The 18,044-nt window shown below is 45.1% G+C and overlaps 1 protein-coding gene across 11 annotated transcripts in view; it reads right to left on the bottom strand.

Annotated features, from left to right (window-relative positions):
* Positions 1-7,920: 7,920 nt before the first annotated feature.
* The window catches only part of Tcf7l2 (transcription factor 7-like 2 (T-cell specific, HMG-box)), a gene marked incomplete in the record, with an annotated part of 187,618 nt that continues 177,494 nt past the window's right edge, over positions 7,921-18,044 (bottom strand). For 2 of the 11 annotated variants that reach the window (XM_013515858.1, XM_013515859.1), the window contains 4 exon segments: positions 7,921-10,076; positions 15,459-15,531; positions 16,767-16,817; positions 17,403-17,451. In XM_013515858.1, the coding sequence (XP_013371312.1) occupies positions 9,653-10,076; positions 15,459-15,531; positions 16,767-16,817; positions 17,403-17,451 (597 nt within the window). 11 annotated transcript variants of the gene reach the window in all.

Genomic DNA, 18,044 nt, shown 5'->3' with positions numbered 1-18,044 from the left:
CGATCCAGAAGAAGTTAGCATTGCATAGCCAGAATTCTTCATAATTCCAAAAATCAAGTGAATGGGGAATTAACCATTTCTCAGAAAAGGTTCGTGTCATGACATGTTGACTCCCTCTTTGTTATGGTGTGTGTCTGGGTGTCCCCCCAAAGCCTCATGCAGTCATGGGGCGGGCTTCTAGACTTTATGACTGATTCATGGTCCAGTGTTGGGATTATGGGTGTGAGTGCTACACTTGCCCTTGGGCAGGTAGTTTGCAAGCAGTGTAAGGGAGGGAAAGAGGCTGTTTGCCAAGGCTCCTTTCTTTTTGCTCTTGCTGTTTTTGCTGTCTTCTGCTGCCAGGAACTGTTGCCCTGTGCCATGTGCCACTCTGCCTTGGAGCCAGCTGATTATAGACTGAAACTTCCACAAACTGCTAGCTAAATAAACCTTTCTTTCCTTAATTCTGGGTGTCAGGTATTTTGTCTCAGCAATGAGAAAAAAGTAACCAAGACACACTTTAAACCCCCTTTCCTGGCCATACAGCAGGCAGTCTTAGTTTACTCCTTCTTCCAAACCAGACACACAACTGAGAAGCCTTTTGTGTCCCTCACCCATCAAGTGTCACCTTCAGTATTTCAGTAGAATACTGCATATGTAACCTCCGAGGAAAATCTAGCAGCCTCTGTGAGCACTGATGAGAACTTCGCATCTGTTTATGACAACTACAGTTTATTTATCTACTCCATTAGGGATGCAGAGTGAGCTTGCACCTACTTTTTGACCATTATGAAAGATGCTACTGCAACCATCTAATAAGTAGGTCATTTGGATATCCCTCTGTGGGTTATGCAGTCCTAGTTTTTGGTTTTGCTTTTTGCTCATTTTTAATTGACTAAACTATCTTCTTTTGATTGTTAGGAATTCTTTTCACTTCTGCATATTAGTCCTTTGTTGGATAAGTGTGTTGCAAATATTACCTTCTAGAAGGTGGCTTGTCTTTTCCCTCTGTTCATTGTTTGTTTTTCTTTGTGTGTGTGTGTGTGTGTGTGTGTGTGTGTGTGTGTGTGTGTGTGTGTGTTTGTTTTTTATTGAGATAGGGTCTTGCTATTTAGTTCAGGCTGGGCTTAAATTCACTGTGTAGCCCAGGCTGGCCTGGAACTTGCAGTGAACCCACTATCTCAGTCTCCCCAGTGCTAGGATTACAGGCATGTGCCACCTGCTTCTTTTTTTTTTACTCTTTAAATAAATGCTTTTTAGCAAACTAAGAGCAGAAAGGAATTTTCTCAACTTGATAACATGTATCTACAAAAACATACAGCTAACATTATACTTTGGTGAAATAATGATTATTTTTCCTAGGTTCAGAAAAAAGAAAAGCAAATCAATACCTCTGCTCCTAGTCAACATTCTCATGGAGGTTCTTGTCAGCCAAAGAGTTTCAAAATCTTTAAACCTCAGTCTACTCATGTGTAAAGCAGGGACAATTATACCTGTCTTGCAGAATTATTGTAAAGGTAAATAATATGTGAAAAATGATTCATGCAATATGTGGTAGACTGCATTTTTTGCGCCCAATTATTCCTCCCTGTTGTGTCATTTACCACTTAGCCTTCCTGGGCCTTCAGCTATGGACAGTATACTTTCCCACCCCTTTGGTCTGTGTCTGAACCCTATGCTTTGGCTAACAGAAAGTCCCTGGGATTGACAATGTGTCCGTTTTAAACTGGAGACTTAAGTCCTTCAGAGGACTCCAACTTTGTTGTTGCAACTTTAAAAAATGCCCATGGTGGCCACTATTCTCACATACAGGGACACATTGAACAACTCCAAACCCAAGCGATCCTGCAGCCATGCTTAGCCAATCGCGTTAGAGTTACAGCCAACTCACAGATCTAACAGCAAGAAAAGTAATGCCTGCTCTTGTAAGTCTCTGAATTTTAGGAGAGAGTGTTACGCAGCATTCTTGTGGAACTAGCTGACAAATACACTTGGTAAATAGTGAGTACTTAATAAATAGTAATTGTTTAACTCAAGTCTCAGTTTCTTCACCTGAAAACTGGAAATAATATTATAACAGAGATCTGTTGAAAGGATTAAGGTAGCTAATATGCATGTAAAGAGTTTATTTCCAAAGATGTACTCCAAGAAACATTCATAGAAGTCTTCTATGGTCAATTACATTTGGGAGATGTAGATAAAGGAAAAAGGAGTAACTACAGCAGCCTTTCTGAGTCCTTACATTTGTAGGATTGATGAGCAGTTTGAAATGCAGAGGAACCATAGGATGAAATGTTACCCACAGATCTGACTAAGAAGACTCCATAAGACTAAGGCTCCATGGAGACCATTGTGGAAATGCTGCTGTAATATACTTAGCAAGATGTCCAGCAGGAAATGTTATTCTATTAACATTTTATATACCGTGACTACTACATTACAATATATTAAAGTTATTATATTCAATGTATTATAACTGTTAATATTGTTCAGATTTGTTAATATTGTTCAGATTGTTAATACTGTTCAGATTTTAAACTTTTTTATCTATCATAGTAAGAAAGATTTTACATAATGCAATAGGCACATATAGCAATAGATCCTATTTTCTATTTCATCTTATTTTTTGAAATGCCAGCCTTGAATCATAATCTCCTGACCTAGCCATGGGTTGCAACCTGTCATCTCAAAAACACTACTGTGATGATCGACTGACTGTGTCAACTTGAGTGCGAGAAGTTTAAAACTAAATTGGCTTAGCAGTTCTACACCCTAGGGTGAGGAAGACCCACCCTAGGAAGACCTGTCACTTGAATGGTATAAAGAGGAAATGAAAAAGGACGGATCAGCGCGTGTTCTAGTCTTCACCTTCACCTTGGATGCAGACTCTGACTTCCGGAGCAGACTCTTCAGCCTTCCCTTGCAGGCCCATTGGCCTCCTGTAATGGATTTCCTACAGGACACTGCAGTGAGCTCTAGACCTTCAGCTGAATCCTTTGGTCTCCAGTGTGCACACACCCTCTGCACTCTTCCTCATCCGACTCTGTGAGTGGCCATTGTAAGCCAATCTTGTAATTTCTTACATATTTGTATATCTTGTGTTATAGCTGTTTCTCTAGTAAACACTGACACAACTATATAATGTGTATTACAATACCTAATACATACTGATATACTTTGAATTTCTTCCAAGTCGAGGATTCTTTAACTTGTAGTGCTGAGTCCAAAATGGTTTAATCCATGCAATGATCAACTATCTTTTATCATGGTTATAGATCCCAAAATCAGAACGAGAAAGCAAAAACTCCTGCACAGAGAAGGCAGGAGGCATACCAGGTTGTCTTGCAGCATAAGCTTCTACCTGGCCCCCAAAGCCTCTGGTGAGCTCTGCCCTCCACCTACCTCCGGCCACCCAAATGACCTGTGGCTTTGACATGGCATAGTCCAGCTCTGCAGGCTCCTGAAGATCTTAGGTTTAGTTTCCCAGATACTGTTATCTGCTTGTGAGGAAGCTACTTACCCTCTCTGAGCCTTACTTTCTGCCCCTGCAAAATAAAAATAAAAGCAATCTCTGTCCCCCAGGCAGATTCAAGGAGAAATGCAGGCAGCATTCTTAGCATATCTTCTTTCATTATCCTCACACAAAACTCTTTCAAAACTGTGTCCTGCAAAACAGCTCAGGATTGAGCTCAGAGAAAGGAATGAGAACCAAGCTGGCTTCCTTCACACACATGCCAGTGCCTACCAGTACATCTGATGTAAGTAAAAGCCCAAGAGACAGTCACTGACGGAGTGGACAGATGCATGAAGGTATGGATGTGCTGCTCACAGATGCCCCAGTTTTACAGCAGAGTTGGCAGTGCTGCCTGTCAGTCTCTCCCTGGAACTCACAACAGGCCCCGCCGCTGCCCCAGGCCTGGGGGTGAAAACCACACTCAGACCTTGGTGGGAGAAGCAGCAGCCAACCTCAGACAGAAATCCTTTAGGAAGTCAAATCTATGGCCCTGTTCATTAGCGATCCCAGCTCTGGTCTGTGGCACTTGCCTCAGGCACCATTCACAAGAGACTTTTAGGTTACTCCTTAGACTCTTTCCAAAGGGCTTTAATTAAAAACTCATTTCTATGCCACAGAAAGCACCCCAGCCAGTGCTGTGGCTCCCTGAAGAGTGGAGGTCATTTTCAGAAGGCCATTAAGTTTCAGTTGAAATGGACAGCCTGGATGAGTCACTATGTCCCTGGGCCATGGGCAAGTGTCTTCCACATCTAGATTTCTGAGGTTCTCTAACTCTGGCATGAAGAGCTGAGCTCACAGAATCTAACAGAGAAGTGAGGAAGACATAGGTGCCTAGCCTTTAGCTTTTGTTACTGTAATAAACACTGTGACTTATCATTCTAGGCACGCTACATTTTAGATCTCCTAAGAATCTGTCCAAATGAGTACAACTGTCACCAACTGTTAGCTCAAGAAGCAGGCCCTCTGGAGAAAGGAATTACCCAAGGCCACCATGGTAGCCAGGTGCAGGACCCTCCGAGCTCAGCCTCACTCCACTGCCTCCAGCTGCTTCCTCTGCTGAAGTCCTGGATCTGGATGAAAGGCACTCCTGACCCATCAGAATAAACATAAACCTTCATCAATGTATCTGGAATAGAAAACCACACTATAATAATCACTTTTGCACTATCCAAGACCACCACCGACAGAGGGACAACTGCCCATCCTAGAGGGTTCTGTTGTCCCAGGACCAGCAAACTGGGCTGAATGGTGGTTCTCCAAAACATGCATCCAGATCCTAATCCTAGAAGTTGTATTACTAATCTGTATTACTTTATCTGCAAAAGATGTTATTAAGGATCTGAAGAAAAGAAGCAAAGCCAAGACTGTCCAAGGGGGCCTGACATAAAATCATGTATATCCTTTGGAGTGATGTGGCTACAATCCAAGAAATGCTGACGGCTGCAGGCAGTGGACAGCAGTTGAAAGGGGCTGGAATAGGAGCGCATCCAATGCCACCTTTGGAGGGAGCACAGCCCTGCCACATCCTTGGTTTTGGACTTCTGGTCTGCAGGGCTAAGTTCTGTTGTTTTAAACCATCAAGGTTGTGTGATTTGTTACAGCAGCCATGAGAAGCATACACCCGTGTCCAAATGTGTTTGGCTAGATCCCATCAGCCAGGAATCATGTGGCTGAGAGAGTTATTGTCTCCTAAATGTTGTCTCAAGGTCTCTTAGTAACAAAAATCCACAGATCCACTCCTAGACAAAATTGGAAGATGCTCAGTCTGAAAATAAACTCTTGGAGTAGGAGGACATCAAACAGATGTACAAAGGAAATGGTGAAGGACGGGACATGGCCCAGCGAGTAGAACCTGGCCTGCTGAGAACAAGACAAAGCCTGAGACAAGGGAATTCCATATTTGGGTGGAAAGAAGAGCCTCAAAGTATGGATCCAACTGTGTAGGGTAGGTGAATATATGGGTAGGTGACTCTATTTTAAATTCTGGCAATAGATCTGCCCTTGGGCTGACTGATGACCTAGGGACAGCCCTCTGCCCTTTTTCTGGCCTTTGTAACAAGGACACTGAATTCTAGCATGGCTAAAGGGTGAAGAGGGGCACGTGCAGGTTGTGACAATGCTAAATCAGGGAGCACTATGGAAAGCTTCCGTTCTTCTGCTTCTCACATGACACACACGTCTAGGTGGCCAATGTCATTTTTCTCCTTCAACAAATACCTATGGAGCACCCACCAAGTGCCCAACATAGAGCTTGGTCCGTGGCTACAGCAGTAGACATGAAGCCACACTCCTGTCCTTTCACAGGCTGTCCAGAGAAAAGGCTGTCAACTGGAGTGGCTCTGCTCCCCTGGGACACATTTGGGGATATGCGATGACACCTCTGATTACCATGCTTGTTTAGGGGAAGGTGGCACTAACCTCCTAGCGGGCAGAGGCCAGGACGTTGATAAATGTGCTGCAATAGAGGAGTGGCTCCCACACTAAGAATTACCCATCCTCAAATGGCAACAGTGCTGAGATTGAGAAATGCTGTGCCCTCGAGGGGCCTGAGCAGGCAACACCCATTGCAAAACAGTGAAGAGTGAGCTAATGGAGCGGGAAAGACTGGGATGAAGGAAAATACGGAGACAGACACCATCTACCTTCACAGGGTTGGACAGTGAGGACGTGAGGTCCACCCTGAGAGCTGAAACGTGGGGATAGGGGTACCAGGCAGAAAAAGCAGCAGTGCTTCTAGGTAGCCATGCTCCCTGGAATTGAAGAGGGGAAAGTGAGCAGGCAGGTGAGGCAGAGAAACCAGAGGAAGAAACGAGGATGCCCTTTGAAAGGACTATTCCACTACTTCTGCCAGGGTGCAGAAGAGCCATTTCTACTCTAAGGTGTGGTTTTACTTAGTGTTAAGAGTGTGGCTTGGGGGCTGGGGATTTAGCTCAGTGGCAAAGCGCCTGCCTGGCAAGCGCAAGGTCGTGAGTTCGGTTCCTGGTACCGGAGAAAAACCAAAAAAAAAAGAGTGTGGCTGGGAGTCAGGTCCCCATGTAAGTCCCAACTCTACCACCTACTAGCTGTGGCCTCGGGACAAGACTTTTATACCCTGATCTCCTAAATCCATTTTTAGAGCATAAGGCAGGGGGTGCAGGAGGACAGTATCTTCCTCGGGGAGTAGTGTTAGGATTCAATGAGAAAATGCACATAGACAGCTTGGTACAACGCCACCAATATGTGTTCTTATTTTTATTCTCAAAGGTCACTCTGCACCCAGTGTGCAGAATAAAATGAGGAAGGACAAGCAGAAACACTCCACACTGGGAACACAAAGTAAAGCGAATGCAAAACACAGAAACTTCACAGAACAAACTAGCTCTAGCAAAGCCGTTTCCAGGGAGCTTTAAAGTCCTTGCTGAGACACTGTGGTCACCTTAAGTAACACCGGCACCAGGAGCGGAAATCAGTATCCTTTGAAGGTACGGATGTCCTACATAAACGGAACAGCGTATCGTCCATCTACCTCATCAGCGAGAGAAGTAACCGGGTGGAAACCACAGGAAGATCTTTTTTTTTGTTTTTGTTTTTTGTTTTTTGTTTTTCTCCGGTACCGGGAACCGAACTCACGACCTTGCGCTTGACAGGCAGGTGCTTTGCCGCTGAGCTAAATCCCCAGCCCCACCACAGGAAGATCTTTACTGCAGTTCCCCTTGCTGATGGGGACCTCACACTCTGGCCAGGGCACAGCCAAGAACTTGGGTCCCACAGACAGTAAGCCTCCTTCACACACACACCGCTAAGAGAATCACATCAATCCAATCTTGTAACAAGCTATTTGTTTAGTTTTGTAACAAGCTATTTGTTCAGTGGCTCACTGCTAGAGAAAGGGTTGCAATCTGACACCCTTCCATCTCTCCCTGCAGGCAGCTCTGAGAAGTCACGATACTTCCTCATCCATGATAACCAAGCGGTAACCATGTGGCTTCTTAAGTCCATGCTCCCTGAGCTAAGTCTCATTCACCAGAATTAAATCCTTTCTGCTCAACGCTGTCGGAGGGATGAATAGGATATATGAGAGTAACTGCTGTGATAGCCAAATCAGTGACATTTGCTCTGCAATTATGCTTTACTTTCAGAACCGCACTATTTATTGATAGTGGCAGAGCTGAATACGGGGAAAACACCCCAGGGACCTCGTGATATATGGGTAATCTGCAGGTGACACACGATACAAACCAGGCACCCAAGCCACACCAGCTGGGCATCAGGGAAGGAAATGAGTCACCCCCTCAGGAAAGGATGCGGAAGTCATCCCCTTGCCACCCACCACCCACACACTAGCTACATGGTCTCTCTCTAGGCACAGAAACACACTGCTTCTGGTGAGGGTAGGTCCAGTTCCTAAGGTGGTTTCAAGTCCAAATCACACAATCAAGTGACCAGCCTTTATCTGCACATACTAAGTTGCTTTTATTAATCCAGAACGGCATGCTACAGATACTGTACAGCATGAACATTTATTCATTACAAAAATGGCTTTCAAACCATTAAAAATGAACTTGGAATAAGAGCATAAAACGGAACAGTAACATCACAACTGTTAGGAAACATTCAAAGTATTCACAAAAAATGTTATAGTTAGCATTTTAATAAACCAGAGAAAAATCAGAGACAGTTTTACAATCGCTTCATGTCAACTACAATGGCACTGAATGAACAGGTTTCAGCTTTATACAGCATTCTGCAACATCAACATGCCTAGGTTTTTTTTTAGTTTTAAAGTTCGCTACCTACTTGTATGTAATATGTGTACATAAAAGCGGCAGCTGGTTTTTCGTTTAAGAGTAATCTAATATACAGAATTTTGGCCCTTAAGGGTTTATACCTCTTCATTTAAAATGCTTTCTGGACAATCTGCTACCAAACACATTTTGTTATAGGTGACATTAAAACTACATACAAATCTACCTATGTAACATCACAGCAAAACATGATGAACAAAAAGTACAGCATCAAAAAGAGGGAGAAAGCTAAAGTCACTGAGAGTTTTGGCACATAAAAGTTTTGCACACGGTCAGTCCATGTTCCTAAGGGCGCAGGGCATTTGACTAGGAGTTCAAAAGGGAAACAAGGGCAGTTCCCACGGGTGCTCAGACAGCATCGCTAGCATTCCCTCACTAACGTTCAAGTCTTGTTTTACATAATGGCTTTTAAAGCAACTTTTGTTAATGCTACTGATCCTTAATGCAACTATGAATGTCCATTTGGTGGCATCTGGGTTTCATACAGAAAAACAAACCAACAAAAAAAGAGGTCAAAAAGGGAAACAAAAAAATATATACACATTTTTATATATAAACTTAAAAACCTTGTACAAATGAGTTGTTATATATAAGATGCTTATGCTAAGGGGAGGGGGAAAAAAACTTTATACAGTTTCAAGAAAAAAGGAAAACATATTTTAAAAGGGGACAACGTACAGGTACGACAAGCAATCTCTAAAGCAATAAATACTACTGGTCCAACAGCGCTGTGATTCCGTTAATTGTTGAGTAGTATCCCCCTCCCCCCCAAAAGAACAACACCATGGAACAAGGTATATTAACACATTTTAACCCTTTGTTTCTGTACATTTAAACAATAACAAGTAACATCACAATAAAAGTTGTTTCACACAGAAAAAAAAAAATAATGGCACTGCATTCGTCGTGCCCCTACGGTTTAAAAACCAGGTGTAAAATGATTGGTTCGCAAGCTCATATTTAATACAAATAATACAGAACTCCTTCTGGAGGGCTGCTTCAAAATTGCTTCTCTCTCTTTTTTTGTTTTTTAATCAGTCTTTTAAAACTAAGCTATCCGAACTACATAACAGTTATGTATATATATATATGTATATATATATATATATATTTTAAACGCTACAAAGACTTTAAACAGCTGTTGATAAAAATTTTGGTAGAATCATGAGGTTCTTCTCTCATCTACATATTTAAAAGGAGAAATTGAAATAAGAATGGGTCAAATATTGACCAATGAACTCGATAAACATCAACTCATGTAGCCACGTGGCACAAAATTAAAAAGCACAGAACAAAAGCTTTCCAGGTGGGAGGAGGCGCAAACCGAGAACCGAGGACGAAACACTCAAACCAAGCAGGGCTGACGAAGCTAAAGCTATTCTAAAGACTTGGTTACGAGGGACAGAGGCTGGGGCTGGGTCCCGGCCAGCGAGTTGTGGGAATGTAAGGAAGATGTTGACGGCTGTGCGAGCGATGAGGAGGGGGCGATGGGCAGCTGCAGGGCGCCAGGTGGCAGGTCCAGGGCCCCATTGGGACAGAGGGCAGAGGCCTTGCTGTGGGTGGCCTCGGCCAGCAGGAGCGCGGGCGGTGGAGGCATCATGGACAGGTGGGCCAGGGGGTCAGGCTTCAGGGACAGCGAGAGCGGCTGGGTCTGCTCAGTCTGTGACTTGGCGTCTTGGGGAGGGGAGCCTAGCAGGTGTGGGGAGGGGGGAGGCGAGTCTAGTAAGCTTCCATCTGAAGAGGGTGGGCTGAGGCAGCTGCCTTCACCTTGTATGTAGCGAACGCACTTTTTTTTTCTCCTAGAAACAGGGGGAGAGAGTTATCTGTGAATAAAGGGCAAAGATGTCAAGGGAGAGGTTATCTAATGCTCACGGCCGAGTTGAAGTCACCTAACGGATGCCCCAATGCACAGCAGGCCCGGTGACCAGTGACACCACCGGGCTGCAGGTTCCCTTAGCCATGCCCTTGTCTGCGTCTGCTCTGCCATGCAGAACACTTACGAATGCACCCTACTCTACTGCCCCCCACCCCCGCTAGACATCCACATTTCCACCCTGCCCAAATATAAAGGAGCAGATGAAAGGCTGGCAGTCAGTCACCTGCAGACAGTGGACCACTTGCCAATAAGTGGCTTTGTCCAAAGTGAGATGAACAGAAAAGCTTATTTTTTTTTTTTTGGACTTAGACGTCTTCACTTCCCCATCGCCTTTGCTTGCTCTCCCTCCCCAGGTCCCACCACTGCCACCCCCAGCCCCCGATGACGTGTGCGCGTGTGCATGTACGTGTGTGCATTTAAGAGAAAAGACAGAGCTCCTTCCCCAGCCGCCTCTTTATCAATATGAAGCTCTCAAAATGCTGGCTGTGGAGCCCACAGAGCTGAAGGCAGCACTAGCGAGAGGCTTAAAGGTTTTAACACACCACCACCGGGAGGCTGCTGGCGCCCAGAGAGCTTGCGGGCTTGTCTGTTAAGAACCACACCAAATCAAGAGAGGTCAGAATCAGGTGAGAGGGGAGGTGGGGAACAAAAATAAAACAAAATAAAACAAAAAGAATGAAATCAACAAAAGAAAACAAAACAAAACAAAACAAAAAAACCAAAAAACCACCAAAAACAGGTAGAAGAGGATAAACAAAGGTGGGGGAGGGGAAGAATAAGAAAAACAGAAAATGATCCAAAGGAACAAGAATAACTGGTTGTATGGCCTGCAGGTTGTGGATTAAATTATGATTCAAAGTTGATTTTTTAGTTTTGGGGTTTTTTTTTGTTTGTTTTAAAGATTTGGGGCTCCCCCTCCCCCACCCCCTAGTGAGAAGGTTGGAAGGAGAAGCGGTGAGGATGGGATGGAGGGGCATCCTGCTCTTGTCCCAGCAAGTAGAGGGCGCAGCGAGTGATGACCAAGAAGAAGTGCCAGGGAACCGCAGCATGGACCTTCCTGGGCTGGGTTTCTTGTGACTAGTGTTTGAACCAGAAAGACTAACTCTGCCTTGACCAAAACCAGAATCGCCCCTCTCCACGACCTGTTCATGTAAGAAATAGGAATGTGAATGTCAGAGCCTTTCTTCCTTATCATCAAAGGATGAGGTCAGGGAAAATCAACTCAAGAAATCGGGCATGTGACTTCAAAGCCTCTCCCACCATTAATCCCAGCCTAATGGGATCCTACTTGGTAGGAAGGGAGATCCTGGTGATTGACTCACTAATGCTATGAAAATCATGCAGATTTGGGAATGTGCTCATCCAAGGACCCTGAGGTACAGTCAGAACCATGGCGGGGAACACCATCTGCAAACAAGTATGGGAGCACTGGCCAGCTTCCCGCTGCTGCAGAGCAGCCAAGATGCTGCCTCCATGAATGTCGCCACTGCTGGGCGGCAGTGCTGGCCTCTGTGGGAAGGGGCGTACTGCGATCATCTTCCGGGCTGAGCTCCAGAGCGATCTGACCTGTCCGTCAGTGCACGGGGCATGGACTCCGCAAGACGGCAGGAGGGGAGGGAAGGAGGGGACAATGGAAGGGAACATGCTTGGTCCTCCTGCCTCCCAGAGGCTAAGGCCCAGTAGGGCTGGTGGCCTCAGGTCCTTCTGTCCCATCTGGGTCAGAAGCAGTGTGGGCAAGCAGAAGTAGACCCCACTTCACCCTCAGTCAGTTTACCCAAGTTCCTTCTCCTCCCTGGGACAGACTGGCATAGACTATGGGTTCTGCGCCTGTCTCAGGAAGAAAGGTAGATACAGTAACTGAGCCTCTGTTTTAAATCACCTTAGCCTGCAGATCAAAACATGCTCAAAAACTAAGATGTCCATGCATTTTAAAAATGGGGTACGGAAAGGAGGAGGAGGCGGGAGAGGGCATAAGCAAAACTGAGAAAGCAAAAGGGGAAAATGAGAGAGAGGAAAGGAGAGGCGAGGGCAAAAGAGAGGGAGGGACAACCAGGAAGACAAGGGAGTGGCATCAAGCAGCATTCCGGGCTCTATTAGGCAGAGAGAAAGGATGGGAAAGCAACTTGGTGGGCTCAAAACAGAGTCTGGTTAAAATGTCCTCAAATGCCAAATAGAATTAGAAGCCCTGTGTGGCAAGCTAGGAGCCCTGCTTGGCTAGGAGCACTTCTGGGGCTTTCCACGCCCCTCCCAACCTCCTTATGGTGTGGATGTTTCCAAATCACGGGGATGGGGGCATTTGGAACACTGGACATGAAGACTATGATGACAGAGCGATGCTCCCCCAACAGGGCCGAGCACAGGGCAGCTGGAACACACACACGTCGCTGGTGACTCGGAAAATGTCTCAGTTTGCAACTGCTTCTTACATTTTCTTCTCTTCTTTCTTTTTTTTAAGCCTATTTAGTCCTATTGATTTTAGCAACAAGCCAGACATGGTAATGGCACAGCTGAAAGGAACAGTTGGGGCAAGGGGACAGGTAACTACTTGTCCAAACCTCTCATTCCTAGTCACCCAATCTAGTCTCCATCTCCAGCCAGGGCCAGAGCTCTAGCGTATTCTGAAAGAAAACTAAGCCTTCTTCCTGACTCTGTTCTGGAGTGACACCTACAAATCTGCCAATATATCATGGTATGAAAAAAACGTCCCAACAGAGGAAAAGTGGCTTCTGGGGAAGCTCTGGGGGGTGAGGCTGGGGAATGGTGAGGGTCTCAGGAAGACCAGGGGCCTGTGGGCCTCTAGGACAGAAGGGCTCCCAGCGTGGTACTGTCAGACCCTCGAAGCTGCACTGCAGAAAACCATGCTTCAAACACACGAAGCAACTACATAGCTTTGTGCTTGGCAGAACTTTTTCCTTTTTTGGTAAAAATACCAAGAAAATTCTCATCTCTGGGGAAGACATCCATCCCAGGCTTTAAAAGCAAGGTGGTGGGGGGACCTGAGGGAAGGATGTCTGTCCGGATCAGAGTTAGTAATTACTTCTAGAAAGGTGAAAAACAAAAACAAACAACCAAAAAACACGGCCAAGTCTAACTCATTGCAACAGCTTCTGAAACAAGAAAGGGATTCATAAACCACCAGCCACCCTCATGGGTAAAATACAGTGGGCACCTGAGCCAGCCTGACTGTGAGCCATAGCCAACAACGCTGGCTGTGTGTAGCTAGAGAGCACGAGGAGCTTCTCTTTGTGGGGTGGGGGGTCCCCCAGGGCTGCTCAGCCATCATCTGGACATGGCTTCCATGGCCAGCCACCTTCCCCTTTGCATGTACAAAATGCTGATGGCTTCCCTGCCCTCCAGAGAATAAACACAGGCCTCATCTTCTTTGGCTCCTCCTAAGCACACACCTAATGAACTCTGTCAACTTGGGCATGCGATCCTTTCTGTGGACCAGGGCTGTGTTGACAGGACCTTTGTCACCTCTGTGAACACTGCTGCCTCACAGGACTGGAGAATTCCTCTCCCACGGAGTGGCCATCTAAAGGGCGTGTGCATGTCCCTATCTGTAGAGACCTTCGGGCCCTCTCCACTACATGAGACGCACTTCACCGGGCTCTCATACTGGCACCAGCAGGGGAGCAGAGACACCACAGCAGACTCGTGGGCATGCACGTAATGGGATGAACATCTGATCTAACGTCTAGACATGGAGCACATGGCAGAGGCATGGAGGAGAGGGACACGTGACAAGGAAGGCACTACAAACAGGGACGCGTGTTTGGGGTGTCGAGATACCTACCATCATAATATTCCAAATTCAAAGACTGCTTGTATCAGAACAAAGAAACAACAAATTTAACTGAAGGTGGTCATTAAAGGAAAAGAAACCAGACAGGATCTAGTGGGCATCCCTCCACCAAGAAGAAAGTACCTACACTTTCTCTGAGGAAGCAGGCTGGGTGGGGACCTGTGGGGGTGGGGGCAGTGAGAGCTTCGTTTGGACTCTTCGGGATTGACCTGGCTCTCAGGAGATGTAGTTCACTGCTACATACGTGCAAATTGATATACATGTATGTTTTAAACCTGCAGGTCCCACTATTTGCAGCCCTTTAGCTGGTGCATGCCACTCAATGCCACGCTTCTGTAAAACAATGTCAGCTAACCAAGCTCCTCTGTATAGACAGCTGCTGTTTTCAAACATAAAACAACCAAAGAGGCAAAATAGAATAAACGGGAAGAGAGGGAGGAGCCTGCCCCAGTGCACTTCTCCGAGAGCCTGGAGCCCGAGTGCACGGGAATGCTATCACTGCCAAGTCTGAACTCGGGAGCAGGGTCTCTCTATGCTCAGGGCCAGTGCCCATGTTAATAAGGCTGTGGTCTTAGTCCTGCCACCAGGGATATACACCGTATGTCATTTGTTAGAGCAGGGGGAGGAAAGAGAGAATGAGAAAGTGGGGAGAGGAAACAGCATGAAATTAGCAAGAAAAATTTGAAGAATGAGGCTCATTAGTCATTGATGCCAGTGGGAGAAGTAGATGGGAAGGAGGTCAAAATAAATTGTCACACTAAGATACCAGAAGGACAGAATGCTCTGATTTCCCAAAGGCCTCGCAGTGATTATATACCTGCACGGTTTGCACCATAAAGTCTGTCGGTCAAGCCCGAACAGTGCCCGACACTTCTTTGGAGTATTTGCATCTGTTAGCATAAGGTAAACACAAAAAACACAACACAATGGTGGGTCGTGCTCAGTTGGACGTGAAATCTCAGCTACAGATTAATTGTCTTCTACATCACCTTGGCTCTATCGGATACGCGTCCCTCACCAAGGGCATGAAAGGAAAGGACTTCTATGAGTCAAACAAAAAAAAATCAAATAAAATGATAAAACACACACACACAAAAACAACAACCAGAAACCAAAAAACAACAATGAAAAATAAATAAAAAGAGAGAGAGAAGAGGAGGGGAGAAAGTGACGTCATTTGCTTCTACCTAGGCCAGGACAAGGATCCTGGGCTGTCACAAGGAAGGGGTTGGCAGGCAACATTCCCTGGGAGAGGGCGCGCTGGGGTCTGAGTGGCTGACCCGAGGAGGCAAACGTGATGCTGTTTTACAGTGGCATTTTGGCTAGCAGCAGCAGAAAACAAGCACATCCCTCATCGAGCCCACACACTTGGCAGTGCCCCACTCCCTTGTGTCTCCTACGATCCACACACAGAGCTACGAAGCAACAGGCCAGAGAAGGGGGAAGAATGGAAGAGACCAGCTGCAAACCAGCACAGCGAATCTGGGAAACTATACACACCTGCAAGGGCCGCACCAGTTATTCTGTTGATCAAGGCCAAAGCGCGCTCGGCATTTCTTAGGAGCGCTCAGGTCTGAATGAGTTCAAGAGAGGAGCGAGCAGAAGAGGAGGACATGGGAGAAAGGGAGAGAGAGAGAGAGAGAAAGAGAGAGAGGGAAGGGAGGGGGAGAGAGAGATACAAATAAGAAAAAAATAAAAATAAAAAAGGGAATAAATCAATGACCTGGTTACTAAAGGCAAAATATTGACTTTCGTTTTTTAACTTTCTTTAATTAAAAAATGGCAAAAATCACATTCTTATTCAACTTGTGAAATTAGCTGTTGCAAATAAAGCTGCAGTATCCCTTCTTTAAGGACTGTGTCTTCGATTTGGTTTGAGCTGACAAAGGGAAGTTAGACACTGAAGAACTCACTCTTTCCAATTACTTTTCCTCTTTTTTAGTTCTGCTCTCCCCGCCCCCTTTTTGCCTCTCAATATTCTTTTTCTTAAAGAAGAAAATAAAGCAAAGGAGGGAATTAAGTTTGTAACATGCTTTTTTCTTCTCAGAGTATAATAGTTTAAAAAAGAAAAAAAACTACAAATAAAAAGAACAAAACAAAACAAAATGAAACAGAAGGAAATAAAGAAAGAAAAGGGTTGTGGTATTGGGATATTGCAGCTTTTGAAATGTGTATCTTTTTTAAAAAAATCTATTTTCATTAACACTAGAAGAGGAACAGATCGAGGTAAACAGGCTGTGTGAACGAGCTGTTAGGAGTTAGTTAGAAGCTCACAGCAGCGTGGAAGCAGGCACAGTCAGTAAAATGCAAGTGGATTTGCAAATTATGAGCAGAAAAGCAAAAGGACGAAAAAAACTAAAATTAAAAAAAAGCAAAGGAAAAAATAATCATACTGCGGATGCATGCTTGCATGAGAAACTTAGTAGGAGCAATGGAAAAAAAATGCCATTAGATTAAGGAGGTTTATGACTGAATTCCTTCCATTTTTTTTTTTCTTTACCAGTCTCTTTTAAAGAAATACTGCATATTCAATTTGCACAGTTAGTTCAGCTCTAAATCACTGTCATCGCTGCTTAAACAACTGTTATGGGAAAAATAAATAAATAAATGAAACAGAAGTTAAATTAAATTCAAAAAGCAACAAAAGCAACTGAAAAAAAAAATCTACTGAAACATGAAACCGTGTAGATGGTCATTTTAAAGAATGTTCAAATGTCATACGTGTTTAATGTTAATAAAACTATAATGGCAAGAAAAATTAAAAAACAGTTTATCAACTATTTTAATGACTCAAAATGACATTAGCACCTGTAATCGGAGGAAGTGAAAGGCAAGGATTTAGGAAACATTCGCTGTGTTCTGAAAAAAAAGAACAAATTATACAAAGCCTTCAAATTTTTGTTGGTTTGTTTGTAAAAGCCTGGTCTTCTCCAAGGGACCTCTCAGATTGCCTATGCAGTATTTCTAATTTCTTCTAGAGAATGACAAACCTCCTTAATTTAAAATGGGTGCAATTTACCACTGTAAAGGCATGCATCAAACATTCAGAACAGCCCAGTTAATATCCAACACTCACACACACACCCCGCCTACTCCCCTAGCACCCCCCCATCTCTTCTCTGACACATACAAAATAAGCAGACTGGCTACAGCCCGGCAGAGGCATGCCTACTGCTCGCTCTCCAGTTACAGGCTTTGCAGTTATTTAAAAACACATTCCACTAGAATTACAATGTGCTTTTCATGCAACAATGGATGTTACTAGCTTTAAAAGGGCAGTCGTGAAGCAATTAATTAAAGTGCATAAACAAAAAGCCTGGCTAAGATGGGTGCCCCCACAATGTCCTGGCCTTGAATCTCTCCTGCCTCCCCCAGAAGGAAGCCTGACATGGGAGTGGACCCCCACCTACCACTGCTTCTGTCACCCCGAGCACTGTAACTCACCATTGGTCTCGCCCGGCTGCTTGTCCCTTTTCCTCTTCTTCTTCTTTCCCTAAATGAGCAGATGAAAAGCAGGGAATTACTTCAGTTAACAGCCAGGAGGTGGGCATCTGGGCTCACCTGGAAGGAGAAGGCAGAGAAGGGACCACCCTGCCCCTTTACCCTCAGTGTCCTAGAATGGCATGCCAGCTGCAGGGGCACACTTCTTGGGAGAAGAGGAAAGGTCAGTGGAAGACCTCTTCACACCTGTGCCTGGGCTGGGCAGGGGAGGCCCAGAGCCAGGGCCAGGCCAGGAAGCAGTCTAGAGTGGACCTCTGAGGCCAAAGGGATGCTGTGATAGTCAGAGATGTTTAGGGAGCTACCCCACTTTTCCCACTCAAATCTCATGCACAAAGGCAAAGTGTCCTTATTTGGTATCAAGAAAATGCCAGTTGCGGTAGGGGCTTCTCAGAGCTGCAGTGCTTGGTTTTAAAAGTTGGGGGAGGTGGCCAGATAGAACAAGAATTATCCGGGTTCCTTTCCAAACTGCTGGGAGGACATCCACCGGACAAGGTAAGTTTCCCCCAACCCCCTCTGTCTTATACAGATGCTCCTCCACCACCCATGGGGTAGCATCCCAAGAAACCCATCAAGAGTGAAAAATAT

This window comes from Chinchilla lanigera, unplaced genomic scaffold (genome assembly GCF_000276665.1).
Source record: "Chinchilla lanigera isolate Chin_1 unplaced genomic scaffold, ChiLan1.0 scaffold00030, whole genome shotgun sequence".
In the NCBI taxonomy this organism is placed as follows: domain Eukaryota; kingdom Metazoa; phylum Chordata; class Mammalia; order Rodentia; family Chinchillidae; genus Chinchilla; species Chinchilla lanigera.
This window is presented reverse-complemented; position numbering and strand designations above follow the sequence as displayed.